This window comes from Monodelphis domestica, chromosome 7, assembly GCF_027887165.1.
Source record: "Monodelphis domestica isolate mMonDom1 chromosome 7, mMonDom1.pri, whole genome shotgun sequence".
Lineage (NCBI taxonomy): Eukaryota > Metazoa > Chordata > Mammalia > Didelphimorphia > Didelphidae > Monodelphis > Monodelphis domestica.
Window position 1 is genome coordinate 261,442,190 of NC_077233.1, and position 26,692 is coordinate 261,468,881.

Consider the following 26,692-nt stretch of genomic DNA (forward strand, 5'->3'; position numbering starts at 1 on the left):
GCTCTCTTTTAAGAATATAATAAATTTTTTAAAAGAATATAATAAATTCAACACACACTTTCAAGGATATCCTGCTTCGTCTGCATTTCCTTCGTTCTTCCTTCTCTTCTGTGTATTTCTTAAAATGCTTGCATGACTTTTATTTCTTTTCTTTTTTCTTTTTGATAGATTGAAGCAGAAGCCTGGAAGGGATGATGCACTTATTAATCAATTCCTCCACCATAGTCCCATCCAATATTTCATTGTAAAATAAATGTGACCTGTGTTTTGAAAAACTATACCACTACAAGGTTCACTTTACCAAGTCCTAACAAAGTAGATGGACTAGACAATGCATTGTAATTCTTGAACCAGTGCAACCAAATTTGGAGAGTTTTTATTACTAAAAGGTTGATTATTTTGATTTTAATGTTGACTATGTGATTAATTTTTTTCAATCACAGCAATATATAATGACCATTCACTAAATCATAGAGGAATCTCAATCAGTGGAGTAAGTACCGGTGCCAGTGAAATTTTAGAACCTTGAAGTATGGAAGGATCCATCTCCTTTCTCTTTTGTAGTCCTAACTTATTAATTACCTCTTCTGGGAAGCCTTCTCTGAACATCCCCATGCCTCTCCCAATAGAGAACTCCTAAAATGCCTTTTTTCCCATCCTCTCTTACATATTCATCCAGTACTATGTTATGTTGCAGATCTGTTTAGGTTCTTTTTTCCCTTGAGTTTGTGTCTTATCTCATCCAACTAATTTTAAGCTCCTTGGTGGCAGCAACAATGACTTCTTTACCTTTGGATTCTTCCCAACACACCACACATAATAAGAGCTTGAAAAATTCTCATTGGTTAAACTAAAGAAATAGATGTTTTTCCAGTCTCTGAGATGCCCTGCTAATATGCATCAAGTCCCACATTGGGACCTAGGAGATGGCAAACACAGCCATAGCAATATTCCCTCCGAAATTCACTAGAACAGAATTAGAGTTTATACTAAAGTAATAAAGAATGTGGTCCCAAAAGACTCACATTAATTGAATTCTTCTAAGAATATTATCAAATACATTCTTTGTTGTTTACATCCTAACAAAGTTACCATAAGATGCAAATATCTGATGCAGCAAGAATGACATTCCTTTTGTTGTGATGGGTATAAGAAGGGAAGCATTAAAGAAAAGAGAGTCTGATGGCCAGACTCTCTCAACAAATTGATGGGTTTTTCCCCATTCTCTTAAACTTTAATTTTATTCTAAGCATGAGCACCCAGTAAAATAAGTATTTCCCTATGAAAAGTAGAATAGAAAAAGAGGATTGTACATAAAAGCACAAATCTATTACACACAGCTCCCTTTTAAGCATATAATAAATTTAATATTTAGTTTCAAAGATATTATGCTTGTTTGCTTTTCTTTCTGACCTTCCTTCTCTTCTGAATATTTCTTAAAATGCTTTAGTAACGGGGGCAGCTGGGTAGCTCAGTGGATTAAGAGTCAGGCCTAGAGACGGGAGGTCCTAGGTTCAAATCTGGCATCAGCCACTTCCTAGCTGTGTGACCCTGGGCAAGTCACTTGACCCCCATTGCCTAGCCCTTACCACTCTTCTGCCTTGGAGCCAATACACAGTATTGACTCCAAGACGGAAGGTAAGGGTTTTAAAAAAAATGCTTTAGTAACACTCTTTCCTTTCTTTTCCTTTTCTTCTTAACAACCCTACCTCTTACCTCAACTTCCCCTCCCAAATAGAAAAAGAAAGGGAAAGAAGATAAGTCATTCCCTTGTAACAAATATGTCAAGTCAACAAAAAGATTTCCCACATCAGTCATGTCCAAAAGAACTTATAACATATGATTGCTGGTGGAATAATGCTGCACCATCATAAAAAGTGATAAGCAATTTTAATTTAATTTTTTTAAACTTGGAAAAATTTCCATGAAGTTATGAAGAGTAAAACAGCATATTGATCTTTAAAGCTTTTTTGAGTTGCCATCATCCTGAGGACACTGTAGTAGTATAGGATTATAGAGTTGGAAGAGAAACCATCTACTCTATCCCTTCACCCAATGTACTATATTTTCTATAACATTTCTGGAAAGTAGTCCTCTAGCTTCCACTTAAACTTTCTCCAGTGATTGGAGACACTACCTCAAAGGACAGGCGATCTATTCCTTTTTAGACAGTTTTAAATCTTAGAAAGTTCTTCCTCATATTATAATAATATAATCCAGTGAATATTTATTAAGCACCTACTATGGTGCTAAGGCTCTGGAGATACAAATAAGAAAAAGAAAGACACTTTTGCCTGCAAGGAGTTCATAATTTAATGGGGGAAGTCACAAAAGGAAGCTGAAAGGGGGATGGATATTAGCTGTATGGGATGATGATAGAGCTGAAACAACGCAGTCAGCTAGTAGCAAAGGAAGAATTGGCTGCTGGCTGTTGGTCCCTCTTCAGAGGGAGACTTTGGGAGGAGTTTTTTACTCTCCCTTCCACCTTTCCATCCTTCAGAGGGGCAGAGGCAGCTGAGGATACTGATATGGCTTGAGTACCAAAGCTGAAACAATCTCCATGATGCTGTTTCCTCAGAATAAGCTTTGGGAGATGGAAGAGTTGGTGGTGGTCAGTTTAAACCAAGCAATGAAGCTGATAGGAAATGAAGAGTGGGCTAGGCTTCTGGAACCTCTTTAAAGTAAGATTGGAAGAATTTTTGCTCTGCCTTCCCATCAGAGAGGCAGAAGTAATATTCAGCGTAAGTCAACTTCCCTAAAACTTGCACCCTTCAGAACTTGGTCCCATCCCTAATGCTAAGCAGAGTGAGTGTGACTTTTCTGCCATTTGACAACCTTTCAAGTTTCTGAAATATTCCCCAGCAATTCACTGGCACTTAGTGAAGGTTTTGAGGTTTGAGACAAACGCATTGGGAAGTTTTCTAGTTTCCTCCTAACTTTATTACTTCATCCTAGGTGCCTTGTTCATGTCATATCTGCCTCATTCACTGGCTGAGAGGTGGAGTCAGGTTTTAATTGCATTGCTTTAGTAAATTAACTGTTGTATCACAGGAGATAGCATTCAGACCTTGGAATTGGGGATTTCTGGGCTTGAGTCCTTCATCAGATTTCCGGTATTGCCCAATTCAAGGAGCTTGTTCTTAGTTTCTTCATCTGTAAAATAGGGATGATGATAATATTTACTTCATAAATTTGATGAAAGGATAAGATGTCAAGTATGTGGCAAAATTTAAGGCAACCTATAAATGTAAGCAGCTGTTATTCAGAGGAGTATTACTAAACAGAGATGCTGCCATCAGAATTCTTAACAAATGTTTGTTTAGGAATAAAAATTTCTTATTTCTAAAAACTTGAACAAAAAGTTTTGACTCATATTGCTAAATTAATGAATAATGCCACATAAAACAGATTTGTAAATAACAAGAACTCTCTTGAGCACACAAATGTTAATTTGTCTGATTCCGTTTCCTGGCAGAATTCCATTTTATATTAAGTCAAATCTGTGTTCTGCATCCCCTGCTCACATTCATTGGCATTAGCTGTTATTTGTTAGTTCTCTTCACTAACACATTATTTTCCTCTAGTAAAATAGAAGTAATAATATTTGGTGTAGCTACCTCAAAGGGTTATTTTGAGAAAAGTTTGTTAAACACGAACCATCAAATCAATATAAGTTATTATGTTGACCCCCTTGTCCCCAGAGATTCAGGTGCTCTATCAACTAACATATTCATCCAAATATATAAGCTGCACTTCTCCCAAATCTGACATGTACAAAATCTAAGTGTGAACTATTTATTGTACACTTAGTACCAGAGACACAATGGATTGTCTGCAGCAACCACAATAGAAACATCTTCTCCACTGACCAACACGTACGTGCCATTGTGAACTAATTTTTTAAGTGAACAGGAAAATATATATATAATTAAATATAAGTAATAATAAATAATTAAAATAATAAATGATAATGAATATTTTTTAAATTAAAAATTAATAGGGGAGGCAAATCCCTCCCACCTTCATGTTTCCGGTCATTTCTGTTGTCTATACAAAATAAGAATCTCCCTGCAATGCTGAACAGCTGTGCTAGACACTGCTGGGGAGGTGGCGAGGCAGGATCCCAGGAGTCCTCTTCTCCATGGAATTTATACTTTATATTATAACTCCAGCATAGTTCTTCCCCTTCTTCTCAAGGCTGCCACCAGCAGTTGCAAATTCAGCTCCATATCATGAAACCAAGGAGCAAGAGGGCAAAGGAGGTGGAGGGTGTAGAGCCCGTGACATTTTTTCCAAGCTTTGGACAGAAGAAGACACTGTCCTAGGAGAGCCAATTTGTATAAGCCTCCTCCTTTGCCTCAAAAAATCAGCTTCCCACATTTACTCACTGTTATGAATTTCTCAGCTTCTCTGAATTCCTTTTAACTTGTGATAATGCCCTGGATTCTTCGTTTATTAGATAAAATAGCAGGTACTCCCAAGTCAGCTGGTGTACTTTCATAGAGCAATTTCCTTTCATTGATTTTTTTAGTGTAGATGCAGGCACATTTCTTTTTTAGAGGGATATTCAGTCAACAAGCATTTATTTTACTGTGTACCAGGCAGCATGCTTTGGACTGGAAATAAAAAGAAAGGCAAAAGGAGAGAAGATGCACTATCTGATAAGATACATACAGTGTTGATGACTAACACTGGGGGTGGGAGACCAACAAAGACCTCCTGCTGCAGGTAGGTTAGGACCTGACCTTGTGCTTTTTATTGGTGGCTCTGTGACCCCAGGCAAGTTGGTTAACCCTTCAATGCTCTACACCAGAGGTGTCGGACTCTTGAACCAGGTTAAAACGTAATTGGGAAGTTGGGGAAAATAAAAATACAATACAACATAGATAATATTGTTTGGTGATTTTCTCAGTCCATATGTGGCCCATTCGATACCACTGTTATTCACAGTTCTCCATAACTTGAAAGAAAGTGGCAGATTAAAGTGGTTTCCCACATGCAATCAGCACCATCTGCTCTGTCTACTCATTTTTGGGGCACTGCTCATTATCTGTCTAGAGAGTTTGTTCAAGATAAACATGTTGATGGACTGATGTGTTGAGCTTATTATCCAGCTCCTTGGCATAATTTATGAGTTATACATTTTCTTCTACTTTATTTTTCCTATATAGAACACAGATTTATAGGATTTTCAGGTCTGGAGGGACCTCAGAGATCATCTAGTCTAAGAGTTCTTCTTAGCCTGATCTCTATCGACTCTTCTTTTTTTTTATTATCATGATAATAAATTGAATCATTATAAATTCATCAGAGGGATTTATAATTTAAAGCAATGATGCCATGAATACTTGTGTAAAGTCATTTGGGGGTTCAAATATTTTCACCCTAATTGATCTGCTTTGTAAATTCAATGTTTGATATTTTGATTTTCATTAAAGTAAGACTTATCTCTATTTCCTTTATCAGTATCAGGATCTAATAACCTATGAAAATTAATGAATCAGGGAACAGGTGGGTGGTTCAGTGGATTGAGAACCAGACCTAGAGACAGGAGGTCCTGGGTTCAAATCTGGATTCAGACACTTCCTAGCTATGTGACCCTGTACAAGTCACTTAACCCCCATTGCCTAGCCCTTACCACTCTTCTGCCTTAGAAACAATACACAGTATTGACTCCAAGACAGAAGATAAGGGTTTAAAAATCAAAAGAAAAAAAAAGAAAATCAATAAATCATAAACCAAAGAGGTTATCCTAATAGAAACCATGCTTTGGGCATGGTAAGAGAAAAATGATAATATTGATAGTACTAGCTAACATTTAGAAGTGCGTTAGGGTTTTTGAAGCATTTTTATATATTTTCTCCTTTGAAAATGTAATGAAAGAGTTAAGAACATCTCCTTTACTTCCTGATAGATATGGAAGATTTTTGAATTCTGCTTTTTGAGTAACAACAAAAACAAAAATTAGCTTCCAATTTCTCTCTTCTCTAGGTCCCAAGTAGTTGTGGATCTGGTAAAAGTCCATTCTTTACCCACCTAGAATTGTTGTGGACTTTTTTTTTAACCATGTGTAACACATTTCCATAGTGGTCATTGTTGTAAGAGCAAAGTCATACATAAACAAAACCTCAAAATAAAACCAAAATACACTGATGTGGAAAACAACTCCCAACAATTCTTTCTCTGGAAGTTGTTAGCACTCCCCATCAGGATTATCCCAGATCATTGCATTGCTGAGAGTAGCCATGTCTTCACAGATAATCATTATCCAGTATTGCTGTTATTATGTACAACGTTCTCCCTGTTCTGCTTATTTTGCTCTGCATCAGTTCCTGCAGATCTTTCCAGCTTTTTCTGAAATCATCTTGTTTATCATTTCTTATAGCACAATAGGATTTCATTATCGACATGTATCACATTTTATTCAGCCATTCTCCAAGTGATAGACGTCTCCTTAATTTCCAATTTTTTGCCACCACAAAAAAAAAGCAGCTATAAATATTTTTGTACAAGTAGATCTTTTCCCCCTTTTTTATTATCTCTTTGGAATATAGACCCAGTAGTGGCATTATCAGATCAAAGGAAATACAGTTTTATAGCCCTTTGGGGTTCCAAATTGCCCTCCAGAATGATTGGATTAGTTCACAACTCCACCAACAATGAATTAGTGTTATGGATTCTTTTTTTAATTAATAAATGCATTTCAATATATTTTTTCTTAGTAATTTTTTCATTTAAAAATATTCTGGGGTGTCCATAGACTTCACCAGATTGCGGGGGGGGGGGGGAGTAAGGAGAAGGATCTTTGTTACCAAAAAGGACTGAGGATCTTAGTCTAACTCTATTTTAAAGTTTAAAAACAGTAAGGCCTAGAACGAAGTGACTTGCCCAGGGTCTCATTAGTAATATGCACCAGAATCGGGTCTTCTGAATCCAAACTTGGTCCTTTTTTCTTTTCTTTTCTTTTCTTTTTTTAAACTCTTACTTTCCATCTTAGAGTCAATACTGTGTATTGGCTCCAAGGCAGAAGAGGGGTAAGGGCTAGGAAATGGGGGTTAAGTGACTTGCCCAGGGTCACACAGCCAGGAAGTGTCTAAGCCCAGATTTGAACCTAGGACCTCCCGTCTCTAGGCCTGACTCTCAATCCACTGAGCCACCCAGCTGCCCCCTTTTTCTGCTATAACATAATTCCTAGAATGCAACATTGGTGTGGGTTTCACCAAGGAGGGTGGGTGATGTTCTAATTTTCATGTGTTAATTATAATGCCACCTAGGAATGGGAGTATTGGGAAGCTTCATTATCAATATGAAATCTTTTTTTTGTTTTTGTTTTGTTTGTTTAGACTTTATAGAGAATATCTTCTATGACATTGGCAAATACTTCCAGAAAGATTTATCTCCTTCTTTGATGCCAACTATCAATTAATTAATAAATATTTATTCCTTACTTATCATAGTACAAGACCTTGTGCTAGGTATTAGAAGTAATACAAAGATGAATTAGAGGGGACCACTAGGTAGCTAAGTGCATTAAGAGCTGGACCTGGCATTGGGAGGTCTTGGGTACAGATCTAGCCCCAGACACTTCTTGGGCAAGTCACTTAATCCCAGTTGCTTAGCCCTTACTGTTCTTCCTTGGAACTGATAATATCTGTTCTCAAGCATAAGGTAATGGTTTAAAATAATAGATATGACTCTTGTCTTCAAAGAACTCATAATCTAATAAGGAAGAAAAGTCATGGACACAACAGGAAGGTAACCAACCAAATTCACAAGACAATCGATATCTGGGACCAAATGAAGGAAGCCCAGAAGTTCAGGGGATTCAGAGAGCACTACAGATGAAAGGGGACAAGGGAAGGCTTCAGAGGGAAGGTAGGACTTGGTTTGTGCCTTGAAAAATGAGTAGGATTCAGATAAAAGGGGAAAGAAAGAGTTTGGGGAGCTGCAGAAAAGGTATAAGAAAGATTGACATAGAGGCAGTTAGGTAGCATGGTAGACAGAACACCAAGCCTGGAGCCAGGAGGACATGGATTCAAATTTGTCCTCAGATACTTGCTAGCTGTACAATCCTGTCCAAGTCATTTAACCCACTAGACCTTTATGCTCTTCTGTCTTAGAATCAATGGTTAGTATCAATTCAAAGACAGAAGGCTTTAAAAAAAAAAAGAAGAAAGAATTTGGTTTGCCTGAGTGGCAGGAGTCAGCTGGAAAAGAATAAGCTGCAAAATAATCCTAAATAGAATTTTAAATGTAAGTTAATGTTATTCTTGGATTTACTCCAATCTTCATCATTCTAAGGCATCTTTTCTGAATGGTATTTTGGTGTTAACATGCTTAAGAATCAGTCTCAATTACAATGTCTCAGAATTAACCATGTACAATTTAAAGTATAAATTACTTCCTGGAGGGTGATAGCAGAGCAAAGCTCGGGACTCTCAGAGGGTTTTATATGTGGTATATACGCTGCTCTCCTGCATTCTCTTTTCTTTTTTAATGAAAATTCTCTTTGCATTAGATGTCCCTGCCACACTATTGATAAATCATAGGTCCATCAAAGAATCCCTTTATGGTACTTAGCATTGGGCCATACACACAGTTGGTATTCGATAAATGATTGTTCATTGGTGGAAAGATCAGCACAGACCACCATTTTGTGGATGAAGTGGTTCATCAGCTCATTTGCCTGGGTGATTTGACATTTTTATCAAGGTTTTTAGTCATTCATAATAGCCTCAAACAGGACATGCCCTTCTAAATGCATAGAAGATGAACAGATTGCAGGGTTCTCCAAATTTTATAGCATGTCCCTCCCCCTTCAATTTTGTTTTTAGACTATACAGTAACGGAAATATGCTTCTCCGATGCCAATTTAACAGCTTAGATTTAGCTATACATTAAGACAGCAGAGATGATTTCTCAGCAGGTGTTGTGTTAATCATTTATCACAACCACACAGACTGGGTAGCAGGTTTTTCTTGTTTCTGTGCACAGAAACTGCGCTTTTTAATCAACAAACAAAGCAAGATCCAGAGATATCACACTCCACTTTACTTTTTAAACAGTATCTTTGGTGTTGTTTTAAAATTAATCTTTTCCTATGTAAATATCCAATCTGGCAGGCTCTGTTTTACCCAGCACCCAAGTTAATCTCTAGTGGTAAATAAAGCATCTAATTAGAGCATTCATTCTTAGAGGTCATTGAGAACGCTTGAGCCCATTACTGCTAACCTTTTCTCATGTTGTTTTGTTTTTTTTTTCAGGGCAAAGAAAATATTTAATGTTTTTCCTTAAGCTCTTTCTTACTAGCAGGGAAATAATTTCAGATATGGGGGTCTATTTCCATCAGCAACTCTTAGATTTTAGGAATGCTACATCATATAAATCAAAACCCATTGCAATAATATTAGTGATGAAGCCAAATTAAAATGCCATTCTTAAGATAGAAATGTCAATTTGGGGGTGACTAGGTGGTTTAGTAGATTTCCTGGGTTCAAATGTGATGTCAGATAATTGCTAGTTGTGTGATCCTGGGCAAGTCACTTAATCCAAATTGTCTCATCCTTACCTCTCTTCTGCCTCAGAACCAATACTAAGTGTCAATTCTATGACAAAAGGTACGGGTTGGTTTATTATTGTTATTTTAATCCTATTTCTGCTCTTTACCTACATGGGTAATATTGGGCAAGCAATTACCTTTTACACCTCAGTTGTTCCTCATTTGTAAAATGAATGGATTAAGCTTTTTTAGTCATTTCTGATGCTAATCTATACTATGATGGACAAGCTTGTCAATCACCTTGTTTCCAAGTTGTGGTTCTTTTTCATGTTTGAAATGACTGTTAGACAGTTACCTTCCACCATCGTCATTTTCTCCTATCATTATTAAATTTAAAACTCCATGGTTTTCTTTAACTTACAACATCCAGGTTGTTTTTTTTTTTTAATTCAGTTTTGGCCTGGGTGGAAATAAAAGCACCTTTAGAAAACTTGCAAACACGTGAGGGCAGATAACTATGATTTGAATATCCTACTTTGAAGACAGTTGTTCTTTTGTTAAAGGAAAAAAAAATCCCAACTCTGTCTCTGTGTTCAATTTAAATATTGCTAGAGTAATGCTGCAGTATGAATCAGATACAGCCCAGAAAAGACCAGCAACTAATCAAAAGATCCTTCTTGAGCATTTCCCGTGTGTAGGAAATTAAAAAAAAAAAAAGATAAAATCATACACACACACACACAAACACACTCACCTCCCACTTTCTCTCTCCCCAGGTGCTTATAACAGAAACAGCCACTCACATTTATATAACATTTTTAAGTTTGCAAAGGGGTTTGTATCTATTATCTCAGTCCTGTGAGGTAGATACTACAAGTATATGTGATATTCCTAAATCTCCGATCTGACCATGTCATTTCGTTGCTTAGTGAATTTTAGTGCTTTCCCATTATCTCCAGGATCAGATAAACTGTTTGGTACATAAAGCTGCCCTACCCCCAAAGCCTTTTTAGACTTCTTATATCTTCACTTCCCTTCTTTGCATCCTTTGGTCTAACCAAGCTGGTCTTGTTACTGCTTCTGATGTGACATTCCATATTCTGTCTCCTTTCTTTTTCTTTTTTTCAATTTTATCTTTATCATCATGCAAAACCCACTTCCATAGTGGTCATTATCATAAGAGCACACTCATACAAGACTAAAACCCCCAAATAAAACTGGAATTACACTGATGTGAAAGACAGTATACTGTGATCCACATCCATCTGACTCCAACAAATCTTTCTCTTCTCCATACCTTTCTACAGACTGCCTCTTCCCTGAACTCCCCAGCCCAACGTTAAGAACGCATCACCTCCTCATTTCTCCCTAGTTCTTTCCAAAACATAGTTCCAGTGCGATCTCCTTTGTGAAGCGCTTTTAGGGATACTTCTTCTCCATCCCTTATTTTTCATATATTTTTATGAACATCTATTATTTTTCCCAATAAACTGTAGTTGATTCAGTCATTTTCAATCTTGTCCAACTCATATTTGGGGTTTTCTTGGCAAATACTGGAGTGGTTTGCCATTTCCTTTTCTAGCTTATCTCACAGATGAGGAAACTGTGGCAAATAGGATAAAGTGGCTTGTCCAGGATCACATAGCCAGTGTCTGAGGCCAGATTGAAACTCAGGAAGATGAGTCTCCTTGATTCCAAGCCCCGGTACTTTGCTGCACTACCTAGCTGCCCTAATGTAGCTGAAGACTTCAGTGGAGGAAAGGGCTTTTGTTGGGTCCTATCTTTAATCTCTTACATACATATTCATTGAATGAATGAAATAACTTTAGCCTAGTAGGATAAAAAGGATTGGTAGGAGGTCAAGAGGCACAGAGAAGATGTTTGAAAATAAAAAGCAAACGCAGATTCCTGGGTTATATTTGAAAGCTAGAGAGTGCTATTAGTTTTGACCTTAGAAAATGTCTCATCCACATTCCTCATTACTGTTTCTCTCCAAAGGTGTTATGCCATATTGCTTGTTTCTTCTGGCAATAAAATCTCCAAATGGACCTTCCCAAGAACTAAATTCAAGCCATCCCTCATACTTTCTATGACTGTGTACTCTTCAAGGCTGGTTATTTATCTTTAACTTGCCAAGTCCAGACTTGGACATTCAAGTACCTTTGACTTCTTCCCCCAGCCAGTCACTGGTTGCTCCTGTCCAGAGGATTAAGTCTATTTCTCTTATTCTCTCCTTTCATTTGCAGCTAGAAAGAATCTTAAGAGATCTTTTCTTCCATCTCCTTCCTTTGATCTTAGAGATCTTCTCTTCTGATTCCTTCCCTTTAAAAGTGAGGAAACAGAAACCAAGAGACTCAAGACACAGAGGGTAATATGACTAAGCTGAGATTTGAACACAGTTGTCATTTTAATCCTAGTGGGCTATTTACTATAGCAATATTTAATAGAATTTAAACTATTGCTTGCTTGCTCCGTAGTTCTTCTTAGACTCTTGTCTATATTTGGCAATGTAGTTATTGAAATAATTATTCTGAAAATAAAAGACTTCATGGGACAGTATGAAGAACATTGCCTCTGGAGTAAGGAAATCGAAATTCATTCATCTGTGACTGACTTTTCTTGACCCCATGGACTATAGATATAGTCTATCCAATCTTTGTTTCCTCCATGACACTTTCTATCAATCTCATCCTCTGCTGACCTCTTCTCTTTTTGCCTTCAATCTTTCCTAACGCCGGGGTCTTTTCCAGTGAGTTCTTTCCTCTCATTGTATGGCCAAAGTATTGGAGCTTCAGCTTCAGTATTTGACCCTCAAATGAACAGCCTGAATTAATTTATTTATATATTGACTGATTTGATCTCCTTACTGTCTAATGGACCCTCAAAAATCTTAGAAGATCTGGTTCCAATCCTGCCTTGGGTATTTACTAACTATATGATTTTTAGACAATTTACTTTACTTCCCTGGACCTCAGATTCTCCATGAAATAGCAGACTTAGATTAGATGACTTCCAAGGACTCTCTGTCTCCAGATCCTTGATTTCCACTGTCATTAGCAATCACCTATGTTGAATATTAGTAATAACAATTTGGATTAAGATTTTGACAAATCTGACACACAGCACTTAAGCTCCTTGCCAAACAGATATAGCAGCCAAGGGCAGCACCATTCTAGAATATCAACTTGTTTGCAAAATCTTACATTACCTCATAAAACTGAAAAGCAGTGAAAAGAAACAAGTTTACAGAAAATGTGGCAAGATATGCAATTAAGCCAAATCATCTGAAGCAGATTTTAAGGATGAAACTGGAAAACAACAAACAGACAGAAAATGGAAAATATCTGTAAACATTTCTTTAATAAGCATTTTCTTCCCACATTGGAAGCAAAGCTGCCAGATGTGTACAGTAACATTAAAGTTTCCATTGTTCTCCATGAGGAAATAGAAATGGCTTTAAAAGAGACCAAGACACTAAGATCAGTTGGACTAGACCAAGCATACACAGCAGAATTCCATTCTGGAGATAATCCACATAAGACAGCGTGGAAAGATAGATTCTCAACATGCCTTACAGAGAGGAAGATACAAAGTACTTAAGAAAAACCAGACCTTATTGTGACCTCCTGAAAGTAATTTGTTCATCCTTCATTTTTGAAGACCAAAGATATCACAGGGTAATATCGCGACTTGTGTGTGAAATAGATGCATTTAAGTGAAACAGAACTGCACAGTCACCAGTTTCACCCTTTCTTCCAGAATCATCCAAATTTAGCAGCAGGACAAAAGTCATGACAATTGGCAATGCCTGGCAGGCAGTAGATGACCATGGCAGCTTTGATGTCCAACCAAGATCTAAGTGTTTGTCCACAGTACCTTTTTTTTAGTCCCTTAATGGCCATTGAAACCGTTTTCATCCATCCATTCCACTTGGACAGTCTTACATGCTTTGTACTAGACATCCCCCTAACCCACCAACAAATTTGTGGCTCTTTGGTTACCCTCCAAATGGCTTAGCCCATCTACCTAGATGTTTTTGCCAGCGGTAGCCACTGCACATGGAACATGCAGCTTCCTAGAGTCACCGGTGATAGAATTGGCCCTAAATGTCCACTTCTCTCCTAACTCCCAAAAGGAACCAGAAAGTTTTCAGTTGTGACCAAACTATAGACCCCTACCCCCTTATGCTTGATTGGATTTTAGTGATAGGTTTAAGATAATCAATATTGTAATTCTAAAGTCATTAGTATAATCCCATCATAAACTTATTACAATTAGTAGAATTCAAGATTTTTATAAGGATTTCTAATCTATAGTTTTCTAAAGTATAAAACTGCTTTCAAGGGGATTTTCAGCCCCTCCCTTGTTAGTTACAGAGTAAGCACTCTCTTAGTCATAAGGTACTGACCCTCTGAGTTTCATGTCCAGATATGGTTCAAACATCTACACCTTTCCCTTTTTGGAATTAACCACAAATAACATCCTTCCCCCCAGATCACATGCATTTTAGGTAATGGTTATTTCTCTTAATAAGGGTATTGCCTTGTGAGCTAACCTTTGAACAGATATGAGGTTTCCTAAAATGAACTAACCAATCAGCTTTGTTGTTGGGTAACTGTTTCCTAAGAAGGTCTAAATGATGCTATGCCTTGTGATAAAACTCATGCACCTTGTATGGAAATATTTTGTTTGTTATTGTAACAGTATATAAACCGGGCCTCGGCCATCTTGTTTTTGTCTCTTGGAGTGGGTTAACAATGTAATGTGTGCAAGAGTCTGGTTTTCTTGGGAGACTTGGCCCTCTTCCAATAAAATCCAACTTTCTACTTTGACTTGGAAATGTTGACTTTTTTGATTTTATTCATCTAAATTGTTTATCTCGGTGTGGTAGATTATTTTCCCAGCACTACATAAATACTTTTTCACCTTTCCAAAATCTTTATGAACAAGAATATTATTTTCTATAGCACACTACACAGTTGTCTTTATAACTACACAATTATCTGAGAGTTGTAAAGAATACAAATTGAGAGTTTCTTGGAAGAGAGGAATGAGTCCTCTGGATGAGAAAGCATGACTAGCTTAAGGCACCTTTGTGGTCATTGTCCACATTAGTATGAGCAGATTCAGTGAAATATGTTAACACATATACAATGTGAAGGATTAAATCTGGGGGGGGGGGTAGCAATTTGAACAAAAACCACTGTGCAGTTTATTAGACGTAAAATATTTAGTTTATTATTAGGAAATATGGATAGGAAATAGGAAAGTGAAAGTAATCTTACAATAGCTTGTAACTGTATCCTAGATCCCAATCCTAACTAAATTTCTCTAAAAAATCCTAAATCTATCTGCCTCAGAGGGCTAGGTCAAAGCCCACACCTACTCTCCTATTCTATCTGATAATATAATTACTGTCTATCCACCTTATCTACCCAGGTTATTAATAATCAATAAGGCTGTTAAGGCTTTAATTCCATTCTCTGTCTCCAACCAGAGAGAGTGCTACCAGTACAACCTCTTCCCAGGAGACCCAGAGACAAAACACCCTTCCAACATTCTGCAACTTACCAACCACACTCAGCCACACCCTTCTAGCTGTCACTCACTGCCAAGTGGCACAGCAGGGAGTATCTAACTGACAACCTACACAGCAAGGGGTCTTTTATTGAAAAATATTATTACTCCTTTTCCTGTTAAATATAAAAAAGGAGAAATTAATAAAAACTCTTAACAACAAATAGGTGCCTTATCTTTAAACACAATTGTGTCTAGTTTATGTATCCTGTCTTTACTTCTCATACTGAGCTCATATACTCTTTAAAAAAAAAATTCTGTCAGCATCATTTCTAAGACAGAAGAGCAGCAAGAATTGGGCAGTCAGGGAAAGTAACTTCCCATGAGTCACCCAGCTAGGAAGTTCATGAGGCCAGGTTTGAACCCAGGATTTCCTGTCTCTATCTCTGGCTCTTATTCCACTATGAGCCACTTAGCTACCCTCTGTAGTATGCTTTTAAAAACAGAATTGCATATCCAGAGAAAGAACTATGAAAGTAGAAACACAGAAGAAAAACAACTGCTTTATCACATGGGTCTATGGGGATGAGATCAAGGATGTTGACTCTAAATGATCACTCTAGTGCAAATATTAATAATATGGAAATAGGTCTTGATCAATGATACATGTAAAACTCAGTGGAATTGCACATTGGCTATGATGCTGGGAGAGGAGGGGAGGGAAAGAACATGAATCATGTAACCTTGGGAAAATATTCTAATTTAATTAATTAAATAAAAATTTTCGATTTTAATAAAATTTTTTAAAAAACAACATAGAATTGCATAGGAAAGAGGATAACACACTATAGTTAAAGGACCTAGGTTCAGAATCCACTAATGACTCTTACTGTGCGATCTTGGACAAGTCATTTAACCTACCTGAGCCTCAGTTTCCTCATCTGTAATATAATAAAATATTAATATTAATAATTAATAAAGTATTAGTAATTGAAGAGTAGTAAATAATTAGTCAATAAAAATTAATAAATAATAAAATGATTAAAAGACCCTTCCAACTCTTGATCTGCGATCATTTGACTTTATAAATCATCCAGTCAGGTAGCACAATGGTTAGAGCACTGTTCTCTGGAAGACTTAAGTCTGCCTTGGACACTTGGGCAAGTCACTTACCTTCCGTCTGGTACAGTTTCTTTATCTGTAAAATTGGGGTGAAAATAATAGCACCTCGCTCCCAGCATTGTTGGGAGGATAAAATGAGATCATATTTATAAAGCCCTTTAGGCAAGGCAGCTAGGTAGATAAAGAGTTACATCTGAAAGTAATAGAATCTGTGTACAAAATCTTGTCTCAGCCACTTCCTAATAACTCTGTGACCCTGAGCAAGTCACTTAACTCCATTTGCCTAGCCTTTGCCCTCCTGCCTTAGAGCTGTTGCTAAGACATAAAGTAAGGGTTGTTTGTTTGTGTGTGGATGTGGGTGTGTAGTTTGTTTGTTTTTTTTTTAAGCATTTTGCAAACCTTATATTGCAATGTTTTGCCCAAAGTCACACAGCTAGCCAGTAGCAGAGCTAACTAAAACCTTGTAGACACGCTATGGGTCACCCTTTGTACAAAGAGAAATAAAAACCATAGACTAGCAGTTAAGAAAACCCAGATTCACTCAAGCCCATTCATCAACCCATTTCTGCAGTTTTTGTAGTATTTATAAACTTAGATCCTTATAGTAATGGGCTTTTTTCAGAACTTTAAACCCAAATCAAGCAGACAGAAATTGGTGGTTTTTCAATGCAATTGTATATCAGTCTCCTCGCTCTCTCATGCCATTCCTCTCTTATGTTGTCTGCAATGTATCTTTGCACCAAATCCTTTGAGTCTTCATTAGTTGGCCATAGTATGTTATTAAGGTAAAAATGTGCAAATAGGTAAAGATAGAAAAAGAAAGTCCAATTATACACAGCTCAGCAGATTTTCCCCCCTGGGTTTTTTTTGTTTGTTTGTGCATACAGTTAACAAATATGGTTATCCAGCTATTTAATCTAGTCAAAGTCCAAAGTCTTCTCAACTAATGTTTCTTTCTCACTGTTTCTTATGTGTATTTTGGTATCAGGTTATCCATAAATTTATTGTTTCTCCTCCAGAGAATGTGAGTTTCTTGAGGACGGGGACTTTGCTATTTTTTTCTTATCACTTTTTACTAGCATAAAATTAACAAATTTCATTGATTGAATGAATGGCAAAACCCACACTCTTAAGTCTTCAGGTAAAAGCTTAGTGACCACTTTTCAGGTTTTTTATGAAGGGTATCCTTGTTTAGATAAAGTTTGGACTTCTTTGGTATTTTCTAACTCTGAGATTCTATGAGATTTTTTTAAACTACTTTAGGATCATAAGATTTAAACTTAAGAGGTCATCAGCTCCAACTCTCTCTTTGAACAGTTATATAAACTGAGGAACATAGAAATTAAATAACTTGTCAGACAACTTATAAGTGGATGGGGGAGGGGATTTGAACCCAGCGCTTCCTGATTCCAGGCTCATTCAAGCAACTATTCCACTTTGCTTTCTCCCTTCAAAGACTGCTTAGGTTATATGAAAAACAAAAACAAAACAGAAAGAGAAATTCCATTCAAAATAGCTAGTGTATGTTTAAAAAAAATTTGGACATACACCTACCCAATAGTTCTATAAATACAAGTGAAAAACACAACAAAAATGAAGATATATTTAAATGATTTGTTGTTGTTTGGAGGTTCAGTTGTGTCCAACTCTTCATGACCCCATAGACCACACAGTATCCTAATACTTTCTATGGGTGTCCCTGCCCCCTGCAAAACACTGAAGTAGTTTGCCATTTTTTTCTCCAGTAGCTTAAGGCAAATGAATATTAGATGACTTGTCTAGGGAGTCACATAGCTAATAAATGTCCAAGGCCATATGTAAACTCAAGTTTTCCTGGCTTCTGGTCCAGGGTTCTTTTCATGGGACTACCTCGATCGATGCCTCCATATTTCAATAATTGGAAAGATATTAATTGATCATGGTTAGACCCTGCCAATTTAATTAAAAGGATACCACCACCTAATTTACAGGTCATTTTAATTTACAGATCAGTGTCATACTGGTCAAACTATATCAAAGCATTTACTTTATAGAACTAGGAAGAAAATGACCAAATTCATCTGGAGGATCAAGAAAGTAAAGGAGCCTACTGGAGAAAATATGGGAAAGGAGGCTTGGCAGGCTCATCTCAAACTTTGTTACAAAACAGTAATGAAAACTATTTGATACTTATTGAGAAGAACAGAAAAGTTGATCTTAGGGACACATTTGATATACAAGATCCAGAAGCAAATGAATATAATAATAGTCTAGTGTTCTACAAATCCAAGTACTTTAACTTCTGGGATAAACTTAGACTAACTATTCAACCAACAGCTGGGAAAACAGGAAAGCAGTCTGCTAGAAATTCAGTTTAGGCCAGCAACTAACACCATGTGCCACAGTGAGCTCCAGATGGATAAAGGAACTAGATGAAAAGGTCATTTCATTTTTTTAAAAAATACAGAAGCAGGGGATAAGATACCTTTTACAACACTGAATAGGGAACAGTTCTTGAATTCATAATACTAGGGGGGAGAATATGAGATAAAATGCTTTTTTTTTTTTGAGAAAAAATAAAATTTGGAAGAAAAAAATAAGCATTTTTAAAGTAAATGACAGGTTTTAGATTTTTCTCTTCAAAAGAAAAATGGGTGTCACCTTCCACTGAGATTTTTTTCCTGTGGTTTTCCTAGGATTTAAAAGAAGTGACTTTAGAGGTCCTCTCAGACAAATCCCTATTTTTACTGATGAGGAAATTGAGGTTAAAAGACATAAAAAGTGCTTTATTTTCCACTAGTAGTAAAAACAGGGCTAGCATTCAAACCCAGACCCTCTGTCTCCAAGTCCAACCTGCTTCCACCATACTACTCTGCCTCAACCAGAAATATAGTTCCCCATCCCTGCTCCAGCTGATAGCATTCTCCCTCCTGGGTAATCTATAGCTCTTTTATATTATTGATCCCACAAAAATGAGTGATAGTGTGATTCCCAGATAGCCAATTAATACCAAATTTGTTTGGCAACAATACGTTAACAGTTTGCTGTAATCCCGTTCCAACTGATTAATGCTCTGTGTAATGAGCCCCAAGTAATGGCATCACAGCTGTCACCTCATAGCAAAAGAGAACTCTTAATGTCCATCTTTGTGAAATTTCCCTATTTTGGAAATAAATTGTTTATTCTTTCAAATGTGTGGTTTTTCTGCTGTGTGCTTAATTAAATATACCTTTTTTGCCTTTCTTTTTTTTAAGCTGGTATCATGGAGCAATCAGCAGAACAGATGCCGAAAATCTCCTCCGGTTGTGTAAAGAGTGTAGCTACCTTGTAAGAAATAGCCAGACAAGCAAGCATGACTATTCTCTGTCACTGAAGTAAGTACAGTTTAATCATACCTTTCTGGCGCCCAATTTCTTAATCTCTTCTTTAGCCAACTCATGACAGCTAAAGTTCAAAGAAGTTTTTTTAAGGCACCCCAAGGAATTTTAGCCTATCTTCCACCAAGAGTTTGTACTATTCTAAGTTGCCAATCTTGGATTTGATCTTATGTTCTTGGGACATGAAGGAATTTTTAATGTTTGCTTTTGTTTTTCCAAAAGATTAAAATATACTTGTTTTTTCTCCCATTTTTGATATGAAAATGATCCTTTTTATCTTTTGGTAGGCTTTGGTATTATATTTAAGTTACTATGTTTTAATTTTATTCCCAGTCTTGGAAGATCATTACAGGATTTGATATTTTGGGGAATATATATAAACGCATTCTATATTTTATATTTAGCATTTGATTCAAAAATTATTCATTACTGATTCTTCATGAATGAGGCATTTATACAAAGTTTTGGAGACCTTTCAAACGGAATGGCTCAAAGTTAAGAACAAAGGGTTGCTTTTTAGTTTTTGTTTAAGCTCTTCTGATTTTTATGGCCTTGATATTGTTTTGAGTTTTTTTGTTCAATTGATTTTTTTATCTTAAATGAAATCAGAATCTGGAAAAGATCTTAGTGATTATCTAATCCAAACCCTCATTTTACAGATGAGCAGAAAGTAGAAGTAGAGACAGGAGTCAAATCTGGTCTTCCCAAACCAACAAATGCAAAACATAAGGACCCAAGTGCCTCTCCATTTTTCCTTGCCTTTGATAGCATATTGAATGTTTTACATAATCAAAGTTGTCTGCTTTATTTTTTATAATCTCTTTTATCCCTTTTTAATTAAGAATTCTTCCCATAACTGTAGTGGTGAAAGGTTACCTTATCTCATTATCTTTTTTTAATAGTATATATAATATATATACATATAATAGTATAATAATAAAACATGGTATTTAAGTAATGTACTCAGTTTGAATTTATTGGGATATGTGGTATAAGATATTGGTTTAATCCTCGTTTCTGCCAAACTGCTTTCCTATTTTCCCAGCAGTTATTGTCAAAAGGACATCTTCTCCCCAGTAAATTGTGTTTGTTGATTTATCAAACACACAGAACTACTAATTTTTATTACTTCTGTTTCTTGCTTAGCTAGTCTGTTCCACGGATCTACTTCTCTGTTTTTTAACTAACTTAATGATAAACTTAATGATCACTGCTTTATAATATAAAATGACATTTGGTAATATTATGCCCTTTCTGCTCATAACTTTTTCTCATTTTTTTGAGATTATAAACCTTCCAAATGAATTGGGGTTTTTTAATCTAGTTCTAAGCATAGTCTTGATAATTTCATTGGTGTAGCTCCATATCAATTTGGATAGTGTTGTCATTTTTATTATTATATTGACATGTACCAAACCTGAGCACTGAATATCTCCCCATTTCTTTTCATTCTCTCTTATTTCTGTCAAAAGTTGTATTTATATAAATCATGTGTGGGGTGGGGGGCACATAAGTTAAATCAGACAGTTTGTATATTTTATAATTATTTTGAATGGAATGGCTCTTGTCATTTCTTCCTGATTTTTGTTTATATTGTATAGAAATGCTAACAATATACATATATTTTGAATCCTGCATTCTTGCCATTAATCATCTCAGTTCCCTCACTAGTTTTCTGCACTTTTCTAATTACACCCACTCTGTTGGTTGCAAATAGAGATAATTGTGTATCCTTTTGGTCAGTGTTTTTATTTTTTTTATTTCATGTTATTGCTATAACTGGCATTTCTATAACTATGTCAAATAATAGTAGGGAATGGGAATGTCTTTATTTGTACTGGAAAAGAACCTAGTCATTCTCCATTACAATTTCATAGCAACTGGTTTTTTGATATTCTATATGATTTTGAACATTCTAGCACCTGGTTTAGATTTATGTTTTTCATATGCTGTGTGATTTTGACAAGTTGATATTTGACTCTTGATATTAGATATATGCTTTTGATCACATGAAAGAAGAACCTTTCTGTGCCTGTATTTTTTAGAATTTTTTACATAAAAGACTACAGATTTTTGTCAAAGGTATTACTGTATCTATTGAAATAAGCAAGTGGTTTTTGTTATCTTGGTTGTTTATGTGATTAATTAATTATCTTCATTGTTTTCCTAGTGTTGCACCATTCTTACAAACCTGGTCTAAATCCAATTCAGTCTTAGTGAATTATTTTCTGGATATATTTATGTATTCTTAGGTGTATGCTTAACTTTTTTTGCATCAATTTTTCAGTGGAGAGGTTGGTTTACAGGTCTCTCTGTTTTGTGTTTCCCACCTGTTTGAATATAAAAACTTTAATCATTTCATAAGAGGAGTTGGGCAGGGTTTTTTCTATTTTGAGAGAAATTTTGTGGCATTTGCATCAATTATTCTTTAAATGTTTAATAGAATTAGAATTCATTTGTAAACCTACCTGACCAGATTATTTTTTCCCTTTTGGTCACTCATTTGTGTTTTTCTCATGTTCTTTTTCTGAAATTGAGTTAAGAAGTCTTTCTTGTTTTGTTAATCAAATAGTTTATGTTATTGTTTATTCTCATTAGTTTCCTTTGAATTCTCAGTTGTGCTGACATTTGTGTAGCAATTTCTAATTGTTTTATGTCTGCTTACATTTAGGGTTATAAATGTTTTCATATTTACTTCTATCAGTTATTTATATGTATATAGATTTATAATATAAATTTACCTCCTTTTATAAGTCAACACTTAGTCTCTGCCATTTGTTTCTACAAATCTAATACCAATCTTAACTTCTTCCCCCACTCCAGATCCCTTCTCAATTATCCTGCCCAATGCCAGACTCCTTAGGTTTACTTGTATTTTTGTTCTCATTCTACTTCTCTCTCTCTCCCCCTCCTCTCCCTCTCCCTGTCTCTTTTCTCTCCCTGTCTCTTTCTCTTCCTCTATCATTTATTTAATATTTTCCTTCCTAAGCTCAGATAAGCATTTAGGTGCCTTATCCTTCCTGCCCCATCTTACCCATTCATCTATTTAAGTGATATTAATTATTAAATTCACTTTCTAAAAAGTATTTTCTCTCCACCCCCTTCCTATTCCTGCCACCATTCTCTAGTCTATTCCCAAGAATACTAATTCTTGATGGAGAACATCATGATACATTGGGAAGTGTTTTATAACCATAATCTGAGGAATTCAGCTTTTTTTTTCTTATCCTTTCTTCATTTTTCTTTTGACTTTGTTAGATAACTGTAATTCTTTGGATTCTATGAACCCATGTTCTACTTTGTCTACGTCATCCCTTTCCAAACATTCTTCCACCTCCTCTCCCAGTTAGAGACAGCATAAAGATGCCTGACTTGTGTTGTCAAAGTGTCTTCTCTAATCCAACAATTCTAATTTCTTTTTTTTTTTAAACCCTTACCTTCCGTCTTGGAGTCAATACTGGGTATTGGCTCCAAGGCAGAAGAGTGGTAAGGGTAGGCAATGAGGGTCAAGTGACTTGCCCAGGGTCACACAGCTAGGAAGTGGCTGAGGCTGGATTAACAATTCTAATTTCTGACCCTATTTCTTTAATATCTTCCCTTGTTTCTTTGCTCTTCTCAACCAGTCTGGAGTACCCCCTTGATTTTTCCAAAGGACTTGCCAAATTTGTTGTGCTAACCTTAGTTTCCTTTGTTGAAAAGCATTTGTCCACTTTTCTTCAAATGCTTACTCCTGTCTTCTCAATCAGCTTGCTGATTTTTCTATGAGGTCTACTGAAAATGTGCTTGTCATCATTCCCTTCCATTCAGAAGTTCCAACCCTATTCAGTCCCTCCCCAGCACTTGCTGCCAGTTCTCTTCTTTCTGACTCCTTATCCAAGGTGGAACAAGATCTGTATGTCTCAGAGGTCAAGAGTAGCCAGTTGAAACATTGCTACAGGATGCTCCAAATAACCGATATGATAAATTCTCATACCAATTCCAGTCTTCTTGGTTCCACTGTCCTTTGTGCTACTGTCTCAGAAGTGTCAAACATTCAACCCAATATGGCCTTAACCAGAATCAAATATAATTGGTAAATATTTAATAAAATAAGTAAGAATACAATAAAACATGGAAAAATGTTAATATATGACTTTCTAAATTGTTATGCAACCTGCCAGGATCCTGATTAAAGATTCAATGGCCACACACACCTGAGAGTTATACTCTGAGAAGACTTTGCCCATAGATCTTTGGATATGGCCGCTGAGGAAAATATATAGTCACTTGACTACACACACACACACACACACACACACGTTGCATTTCTTTGTTTCTTTTTTCTTTATCAAGGGAATGGGGGTGAGGACGAGACAGAATGAGAATAAATGCTTTTTATTTCAAAAATAATAAATTAGATTTTATAAGAAACTTTGCATTTGAGTCTCTTTCAAAACTTCTATCTCCTAGCTATCTTTTTCCTTCTCTATTAGTTACTTTTAGTCAAAAATGAGTCTAGTGTCCTCCCTCTTTTACTTTCTCAGGTTCTGTGTTCCTCCACTCACCACCTACTTTTCTCCTTCTTGTGGTTTCCTTTGTAATCCTATGTCTTTTATATCATGACTTTAAAAACATTATTTTGAGAAGGGGTCCATAGCAGACTGCCTAAGGGTTCCATGATACTAAAAAGGTTAAGTTTAAACTTTTAATGTAACCCACTATCTACATTTAATGGAGGAGAAAGAGAAGACTTATTTCCCCAGAGTTATGTAATGAATTCGTGGTGGAGTTAGGACTAGAAGCGGGGTCTTGAGTCCTTGAGTCTAATATTTTGTCCTCTTCAGACTTATATCTCCCCACTCCCCTTCAAAATGAAAGAGATGTCTAGTCTGATTCAAGGCCCTCAACTTGCCTGGTAGCAGAATGTCTTTTGGGCCACATCCCAGGCTTAATTGCAAAAAAGAGAAAACTCAGAAGTGTCAGGAATAGGAAACTTAGCCCTCCACTTATCCTGGAAATAGGAACTCCCTCAAACCTCCTCCACCACCACCAAAATGAAAAAGTAAATTTCAAAGTCTCAAAATCATAGCAGCATTGTTGGGGCTAAAGATAGTCCAAAATATGAGGGGAGTGGGACTGCAGTGGCCAGCTCGGGAATGAATGGAAAGATGGGAATTGACGGTCTAGTAAATTGGTCTTCAGCATTATTTTTCTGTAAGAATTACATTATGTAGAGTTCTTTCACTCAACTTGTTTGGTACTGAACCTACTGAAGTTGGGAGCTTTTTATTTGTGTTTTTTGGTTATTGCAAGCAAAGCCACCCCCTAGGAAATCTTGCATTCCCTACCACCTTCTCAGGATTCACATATCAAACATTTCTGGCTAATAAGAAGATAAATGAAGATCTAGTTGTTTGTGAATGGAACGTTGTCCCAGTAAACAAGATAAAATAGATATGTTCCTTTGTATGTTTCCTCATGCTTCCTGACTTTTTATTGTTTATAACTAGCTTCCCATTCTGCTCCGAGATTTGTCCTCCAAATTCATTTCAGGGCAGCTTTCCAAAATCAATTTCCACACATAGTTATTCCTAAAGCTATTGCCATCTCTTTCATTTTGGGGGGAATAGGGGAATATAAGACTAAAGAGGAAAAATCATTAGACTCAAGGACTTAAGACCCAAGTTCTAGTCCCAACTCCACCCACCATGAATTCATTATATGACCCAGGGAAAAGTCTTCCCTTAAAAGCCTCAATTTTCTTCTAAGTTAAAAAAAAATACATTAAAAGTTCTTAACTTTTTAGTATCTTGGACCCCTTTGGCAGTCTGCTAAGGCTGATGGAGTCCTTCTCAAATTAATGTTTTTAAAGTCATGAAATAAAATAAATAGGATTGTGAGGGGGAAACCAATTATGTTGAAAGAACTATCTAAATATAGTGTCCCAAAAGTCTTAATGCTGTTTGAAGCCATCAAGGTATCCTAATAGAGTTCTGGGCCAGGAGGCAGAGAAGACCTGAGTTCACATCCAGTCTCAGACATTTACTAGCTGTGTCATCCTGGGCAAGTCACTTAATCCAGGCTGACTCAGTTTCCTCATCTGTCAAGTGAGCTAGAGTAGGAAATAGCAAACTATTCCAGTATCTTTGCCAAGAAACCCCAAATGTGGTCATGAAGACTCAGATATGACTCAAATGACTGAACAACAATAACAAACTAGTTTTTGTTGCTTAAAATGACTCCATGACTTTTGGGACACCCTGTTTCATTTATGTTTGGGTTTTTTTTTTATTTATCATCCCCAGGAATTAGGAACCCATGGAACAAATTATCTCTTACCACCAGAGGATCATATGATTTTTTTTCTAAAACCCTTACCTTCTGTCTTAGAATTGATACTAAGTATTGGATTCCAAAGCAGAAGAACAAGCAGTAAGGACTAGGCAGTTGGAGTTAAATGACTTGCCTGGGGTCACATAGCTAGGAAGTATCTAAGGCCAGTTTGAACACAGGACCTTCCCTTCTCCAGGCCTGGCTCTCAGGCCACCCAGCTCTCCCACAGCCAGCCTTTCCTCCTCACAATTCCTTATGAGCCAAATTACAAATTTCTCTCTGTTGAAGATTGATGACAAATGTCACTTTTAACCTACTCAATTATGACTTATCTTAAAAAAATTAATATTGTTCATCTGTATATGTGTTGCCTAGTACTCTCCAAGGAGTCCTTGGTGCCTTAAACACGTAATAATTTTCACATTCAATCCAACAAATTAATAATCAAGCCAGTTATCACATTGAAGAAAAATCAGTGTGTTAAACCACAAATCAATTAGGATATGGCATTCTCCTCTACAAGAATCAAAAAAATTATAATTTAGTTCTACAAAGCCAACTCCTTTCCAGAGAAGAGGACAACTCAACCTTAAGGGAAAACAAACGTTAGTACCTTAAACTCCATAGTGAGCCTTCTCATTATACTTTTTTCTCCTTAAAAAAAATTTTTTTTGTATAGATGAGATGCCTTACTGGGTAGAGAACCAAGCCTTGAGACCTGGGTTCAAATCTGGACTCAGATACTTTCTAGTCATGTTACCCTGGGCAAGTCCCTTAACCCTCATTGCCTAGCCCTTACCACTACTCTGCCTTGGAGCCAATACTTGGTATCAATTCTAAGACAGAAAGCAAGAGTTTTTAAGTACATATAAATATTTAATATAAA

The 26,692-nt window shown here is 36.3% G+C and overlaps 1 protein-coding gene across 1 annotated transcript in view; it reads left to right on the plus strand.

The window, feature by feature from the left end:
* Window positions 1–26,692, plus strand: part of SHB (SH2 domain containing adaptor protein B) — a 347,704-nt gene that overhangs the window by 247,386 nt on the left and 73,626 nt on the right. The window contains exon 5 of the mRNA XM_001363850.4: window positions 19,372–19,491. Within this exon, the coding sequence (XP_001363887.2) occupies window positions 19,372–19,491 (120 nt within the window). The remainder of the gene's footprint in view (window positions 1–19,371; window positions 19,492–26,692) is intronic.